Source organism: Habropoda laboriosa, unplaced genomic scaffold (assembly GCF_001263275.1).
Source record: "Habropoda laboriosa isolate 0110345459 unplaced genomic scaffold, ASM126327v1 scaffold89, whole genome shotgun sequence".
Classification (NCBI taxonomy): domain Eukaryota; kingdom Metazoa; phylum Arthropoda; class Insecta; order Hymenoptera; family Apidae; genus Habropoda; species Habropoda laboriosa.
In genome coordinates, this window is record NW_017100263.1 from 2,632,332 (window position 1) to 2,639,891 (window position 7,560).

At 33.6% G+C, this 7,560-nt stretch overlaps 1 protein-coding gene across 1 annotated transcript; it reads left to right on the forward strand.

Moving 5' to 3' along the window:
• The first annotated feature begins 243 nt into the window (after positions 1–243).
• Positions 244–7,016, forward strand: LOC108573035 (patj homolog). The gene is made up of 6 exons (XM_017935391.1): positions 244–382; positions 696–778; positions 975–1,357; positions 1,439–1,564; positions 1,641–1,756; positions 6,764–7,016. The coding sequence occupies exons 2-6, from the start codon at positions 763–765 to the stop codon at positions 7,014–7,016; spliced, it is 894 nt and encodes a 297-aa protein (XP_017790880.1). The 5' UTR covers positions 244–382; positions 696–762.
• Positions 7,017–7,560: the final 544 nt, after the last annotated feature.

Genomic DNA, 7,560 nt, shown 5'->3' on the forward strand with positions numbered 1-7,560 from the left:
ATAGACTTATTGTTTTTTGTTTGAAATTCCCACTTTTAATCATATTTTTCTAGAAAATAATCTTTTACAGTGTCATAAGAATAGAACATCAGAATAAAACGTTCAGAATCAGTACTGCATATTTAAATTTTCCCGCGTTTCCTACCATTGATGTTTTGAATGCGTTTTATAGGGAAAGTCTGTCTATATTCTCTTTCCCCATGGTAAGAACTCTTAAGCACTCGATAGTTTGACATAGTCAGCTGATAGCAAAATGCAATTAAATTCTTCCTGTGATATTTCACGAAATCGATTGTAATTTTTGTGCGTGATCGTGAAATTTGTTCAGAATCAACGACTCGCAACCTGCTTGCCTTCTATTGAATTCCGCAGAGCAATTTAGGTGAGAAACAACATTATTATATTAATATTTAAGACAATTATATGACTGCGTATTGATTTACGATAAATTCATGGTAGAGTGAAAATTAATGATACTTAATCGAACGTTAAAAATGTTGTTAATCATATTTAAACGATTAAAGTAACGAAAAGAACTGACACATCCTATTCAGTAGTTTTCAGCAACTATCTGTTATAGAGGTTAAGAAACATTTTGTATTTTAACAACTGTATTTCGTTGAATTAAAAAGACAAGTGTATCGATTTAAAATATAAAAAAGTAAATGAAGTACTACACATGTATATTTACACAGTTTTTTACAGGTGGTTATACAAGACTTTTTATACTCATTTAACTGAAGTAAATCTGACAGCAACAAGATGCCTCTCAGTGCAGGTAAATATAAATTATGTTTACTTTAATATTTTGAGAAATATTTTAATTAATTGATAATAATGTTAATATTCTTTGTATAATAATTATTATTGTGTATACATTTATTTGTGATAATCACAATCCTTATTATATGTTATATTCATTTCCTTTATATTCACTTATGTTTAATGTATCAATTTGTTTTCTTTTTTTTCAGACATATCTACTGCTCTTCATTTATTGGAGCATGTTCAAGAAAGGATGGAAGATTGCGATGATCCTAAGCTACAACTGCTTACAACTCAAGATATAAGATCTTTAATTGCCCTTCTGGAGGATCCAGTATTTCGTAGCATAGTGACAATTCAAGACTCCCTGATCGAACTAAATACTCAGTTGGGACAACACCCATCTATTCTTCCTGGGGACTTTGATATTAACATTAGTGGGCAGCTGGAGCTTTCTACTCATAGTACACCAGTGCAACCACTTGGATCAAATGTGTATCAGGATTTATATCAAGACAGCAGTGAATTAGAAGATCAAAGAGTTCCAGTTGTTCCATTGGTACATAGCAGCAGCGAAGACACTAGTGCACAGGTAGAATTTAATCTCAAGTATACTTAAAATTTATTTTAATATTATTTCTGTAGTTAATACTAAGCTTTTACTTTGTTACAGGTTACAAGTCCAAGTCTTGTTTCAGAGGTTATGGGTATGCCTCCAATTACAACGACAACATATGCTAAGGAATTCAAGAAAGTTATTGAAGCTGCAGCAAGAGGTCGTCAGATATTTACTGTGCAGGTTGGTGAAATATACCTGGAGCTTACCAATATTAATCTGACATTTGAAGATACTGAGTACATTTGCTTTCCTCAAGTTGTATAAACTAGAGGGAACCAGTCTAGGATTCAGTGTGGTTGGTCTTCGCAGTAAGGATAAAGGAGAGCTTGGCATATTCTTGCAGGAGATACAACCAAATGGCATTGCTGGCTGGTAAGTGAATTTTTATTTTTCAAAATTTGCTGTTAAATAAATAAATAGCTAGGAAATTTGTAGCAGCAAATATCAATCTAGAAGTAACAAGTGCAAATATTCTGTGCTGCATTCCTTTAGTTGTTAGTTTGGAATCAGGTTTAAGAGCTTTGCAAAGTGCTGAATTTTTTCTGTGCTTATATTATTTTTATACTACCTTGCTTTTAAATAGATGGTACCACAGTGTGTAGATTAAATAAGCAATAGTAGGATCTCATGCGGAATGTTTCGTAATTCGGTTTTACAATCATTTTACAGCATATGAAGATGTAAAAATTCGTAAAATATTTCTAAAAAACTAGTCAATTTATATTTATACATTTCTCTAGCAAACTATTGGAACTTTCCCCAAGCGCTATGATATTCGAGCTTCACGAAATGCAAATGTAGTATATAAATTACAATGTAGATATGTGATACTGAGCGTCACTTATAGTTCATAAAATTCGTCTAATTTTATTTTATTCTAAACAAATACTCTATACTACAATGCAATTCTTATCTAAAAAAGAAAATGAAGACAGAAGTTTTTACTCAGTGTTATTGACAGATACATATTCATTTTTCAATAATCAGCTGTCAATTAACTTTCTCTTTGGCAACTTTTAATATATTTTATGATTATATTATAAATTCGTGGCATTCAAAGTAATATATTTTCAATTTTCTTCCTCAGTACAGTTTACAAGCCAAAAAGTAGTAGAATAATTTTCTTTTCTTCAGTTAAGTTAATTAAGCTTGTAAATTCCAAAATTTTTGGATGATGGTGTATATTGTCCATTAGTCAAATTTAGTTACTCTGCGTTCAAAACAGACCCACAAAATAGGGAGAGACAATTGTCTGTTACGAAACAGTATACGAATATTCAATATTCGCGTTAAAACACGCAAGTCTGATTACGATATTCGGTATTCGTGACGAACACCGAATATTGTTCCAGCTCCACTCTGTAAATTAATGCGAATCAGTCTACATGAATATTCGTCTGTATTTCGCGCCACGTAAGCTCGAGGGATATAGAAAATATGAATATCGATAAATCGAACGCCGAAGAGCAAACTGGAGATTTCGTTCGACGAATAATCACGTGTAAATATTCCTGAAAAATATTGAAATTCGTGAACACGTTTCTTGTCATATGGTAAAATAAGTGACAGTCAGAAGAAATAAACTTTGTATTGGTTGAATAAAAATAATTTCTGATATTCTGTTTGAATTGAAGTAGATGTAAAAAGGGATTACAAGTGCAGTTAAAAATTCTGTTGAAATAGTTACATTTTTTGGGTCATGGAATATTAATGGTACAGGATAATCCAAACTCATATCTAGGTCAGAATAGTTTAAAGTTGCCCATTAGTTTGGTCCTTAGATAGATTTAACCTTTTTGTGATCGAATTAGTTTTTTAAAAGAATTTGTTATTTATCTACTGATATTTTAAATACTGGAACGAAAGATTTGCTAAATATATGGGAATCAAAATCATTCGAAGCATTTTTTAATTTTGATTTGAATCGTTTATTACAATTTTGAACACTTTTCGTTATGTGCAAACATTCAAAATTAGATGTCCAAATTTTTTGAAAATATTCTTATTGAGCATACTTGAAAATGCTTTCTTCCTCAGTCCTACAACCTTTCGCGACAAAATTCGACAAAAACGCTCTATTAAAGAAGTCCCTTAGTAAAGTCATAGTTCATATGGAACGAGAAAGAATAATAAGGCTTGCAATATTCTTGACAAATTGCTTCTTAAATAAGAATTATCCGTATCTGCAATAAAATCCCTCGACGACTTTCGTTTACGTGATCATCTTTTATATTTAACTCTTTTAAACCTGATCAATTTTCCTTTAACTTTAATTTCGAAGTCAATAGCTAAAAAAAAATTCCACTGAGTTTAGTCACTTAAAATATTTATATACAGGTTAATGAAAGATTTAAAGGGTATAAAGTGTGAATGAGCGTTAAGGCTTAACGATAATTGATGGGTTCCAAGCCACGACGTTTCAGGTACGAAAAGGTAAAATTTTCAGGCGAAACGAAAAACGAAAAGACCTGTTGTACTTAACTACTATGCAATTATCGTTCAAGAAAATGGTGTGTACGTACAAATGTAATGTACAAATGAAAATAATGAGAATAATGTTTACTTTTTAAGTTCTTTTTCTCGTTGTAAAGTGCTAAGATCGGTCAATATTTAAATTGAAATGATACAATCGAATTCGTAAATTCAATTATTCCTATTAAGATACTCGGTCACTCGAAATATTTCTCAACATACTCACCGTACTCAAAAAGTACCATTCTTTCAATTCAACTGAGATTGCTAAAAAGATTTCTAGAAAAGCCAGTAGAAAACCTTTTTCCAGTAGAATAAATAATGGTTCATTATATCTAACAATATCACGAAACAAAATTTCTTATAATACTGTACCTAAGAGTCAGATTGATCCAAGCCCAGCATTATAATTTTCCATTCGAAGTAATTCGAACACTTCAGTCTTTTTTATTTATCATAGCGTAAATAGTTCCCCGCGGCTCTGATAAAGTAAAGAAAGAGAAGTAAGATAAAAACTGGGGTTGGGTTTGAGATGTATATGAGAATGAAATATCATTCGTTACATCCACGATACGGTAGAAAATAGTAAATCCACCTAATCGGTTGGCAATGTGTTAAAATATACCGGCAAGGTGGTTCTCCAAATGACTCATGAAACACCCTATACACGCTCGATGTTCATCCGGCCCGAACGGCGCGCTTCTTGGCACACCCTGTGTGCACAGTGCGTTGATCGGGTGGCTCGTGGCACGCATGCCCGGTTACCTCTGTCCGGAAGCTTCGCCACCGTGGAGAAAACGATGCTTTCGAAAAAGAGGCCTCCCACTTTCGGTCGAGCAGTCTTCGACTGATCCTCGAGCGAGAAAGGTCGCGGTATTCGCGCGCTCGTGATCTCGTCGAACACGTTCCCTATCGTTGCGTGTGTCCGTGTGTCACATATAATTCCGTTCGAAATTCTCTTCGTACTGTCACCTTTCATCGGTCCGTGTGCTGTTTGAAAAATTTTCATTAGTTCACGAGATAACGTTCGCCACGTTAATGTCGATTCTCGACAATTAGGCCGTCTCTGTCCCTCGAGTCTTTTTTACCCCGAGTGCGTCGAGAGTTCGATGTTCTTTCGGTTCAACGATTCCCTCACGCTGCTAGTAGAACCTCGAGATAATATGCGGTGGTACCCTCGGTTCACCCCGTTTCGTCGTTTGTTTTCGTTTCGCGCCACGTAGAGCAAGCGGTCCCCCTGGTGGTTTTGCGCGATATGGCCCTTTGATGTTTTTGGTGATTTGTGGAGGGGTGAGTGAACAGAGAACAGAAACTATGCTGCTGTGAAGCTTGACCCTGCGGCCTCGTTTCACGAAATCTTCAGGTGGTACGTGTCTTCTTTTTGGAGATTTTGTTTTCGTTGTTTAGCGTGCGGTAACTGAATCGGTGAAATCTGAAACAACACAAGTATCATAAACTACTGTTGAACACATATTTCATAACAATTTGGAAGAAAATATTATCGCCGTTGGTTTTAGAAAAATTTGAAGAATTTTTGAATTGTACATATATATTATACTTGTATTACACTTACTTTGACATAAAATTAATGGTAACATAGGAGAATTGGACATTTTTGGCTAGTTTTATGTTAGATCGTGTAATTGAAATGTCAACTTCGTCTTGATTGGCGCTTAATGCGAACCCCTAGATTTTCTAAGAATAGCTCACAACTTTTCAACGCTTAACTAATCCTTTGAGCGATCAATTTGTGAATAATTAAAAATTCGACGTTTCATATTACACGACTTAATCGACTTAGTTATGCTGTTTATTTTAGTCGTAATAGCCGGCTTATTAATCGATGTAAATCCATGTGACGCGAAGAAAGGAATGAGTGTGATCTTCATAATTACCGACACGATTAACACTCTCGGAGTGTGAAATTTCACGACTTTTGCTCGCTGTTCCAAGCATGATCCGCGGTTCAATTACTCAGGTGACTTCGTTAGGTTTGATTAGGCATTCAGAGCCTGATTAAAGCATTGTTGCGTACTTGTAGTACATTCACGTTGAGCGTTTAATTCATGAATGGCGAATTAAAGATCGGTTTCGGGTGAATCGGACAATGGGAATTTGACGCTTTAAAGGGAAAGCTTGCAACCCGATTCTTTCATTTTTGTTCGAAATAGCTTGAGGATGTTTGGGCAAACATCGATGTTTATAAAGCACAGAAAAATATTTCGATGAAAGTAGATCACTCCGGGATTCTCATTCGATGTTGAATTATTTACGTCTTATTTCAAATTCATCCAAAGAGTCGCAATCTTCTTTAATTTGAAGAAATTTACAAATTACAGTGAGATTAAAGCAACTTAATTGAGATTAGATTAATGCAACTGATAATAACCTCCTAATTGAATGGCGAGTTTGGCTCGAGAGAAGTACTCGGAGGTTTAATATATGGATCGTTTATTTTGAAAGTGGTGTAAGTCCATTTTTGAAAAAAATGAGATATCACCTAATTCATGCTTAATTTAATGTAAATTTTTTATGTATAACTAGTCCGTGTTTAATTTCTTAAAAAATTTCCATGTTTTGTACAATTTAAAATTGGTCGGTAAATGAAATTGCATAATCATCGATTATGAAAGTGGTGTAAGTCCAATTAACAGAGGTAGGTGGCTTAGCAGATAGTTGCCGATCAGTAGCCTGTTATTTTACATTGCGAAAAAAGAATTTTCTGTACACACCACAGGATTATTATGATGTAATAACACAATGTAGAAAACATGATAAATTCATTTTACATGAAATGAAACGAGAGAATTTCGTTTCAATAAAAAATCTTCAAAATGCAATTAAAAAACAGATAAGAAAAAACACTAATGGAGAACAGGTAAATTGGTTGCAAATATGTTGGATGAGGTTTCTCAAAGGTGCACCATACACTATTTTATATAAAACATCGATGAAGGACAAAGAATTTAAAACTATAAATTTATTACCTACACGTCCTGGAAGACCGCTAAAATTTGAAAAAATCGCCCTGGCGCCATTGTACCAAGATGCCAGGCCTATTACTTATGAAAAATATAAAGACATCAAGCAGTTATTACCTTATATACCTCCGGTGCATCATGCATATTTCGAAACACTGCCACATGCAGAGCATAAGTAAATAATATCAATATCTTGTAATTTTAACAATGTAATTAGCGTCTAAAATTTAAAATACTACTTCTATTTTATATCGTGTCATTATTTGTAAACAAAATTGGATTAATATGAAGTATATTTTAAGTGATATTTGATTTTTCAAAATTGAAATTAAACGATTTTTACAATTGTCTAATTTTGAAAGTGGTGTAAGTCCATTTGCAGCCCGTAAGTATACATCATTTTAGTAAAATACGCCTAAAAGAACTTTATATAACCAAATTACATATTGATAAAACAGTAGAAACATTGCCAGACTTCATATAATTTGCCTTAATTTTTTAATTAAATCAACGAACTGCAACGAGAGTAGGTTCAAGAATTTGATTTTCTTCTTATCATGCATGACTCGCAAAACTGAATGGAAGTCACGAAAATGAAATATGTATTAAATTTTCGCGAATAGCTAGAAAATATTGTAACTGTTTCGCACAGTGGCGAAAGAAGGGTGCATACAATAGTTGCAAAGCAATAGTGCAGAACGTGAAAGAGAGTTCGAATGAAAG

Coding starts and splice junctions, on each gene's coding strand:
- LOC108573035 (XM_017935391.1), top strand. Junction 1,358..1,438: donor GCGAAGACACTAGTGCACAG/GTAGAATTTAAT, acceptor ACTTTGTTACAG/GTTACAAGTCCAAGTCTTGT. Junction 1,757..6,763: donor CCAAATGGCATTGCTGGCTG/GTAAGTGAATTT, acceptor ATGTTGGATGAG/GTTTCTCAAAGGTGCACCAT.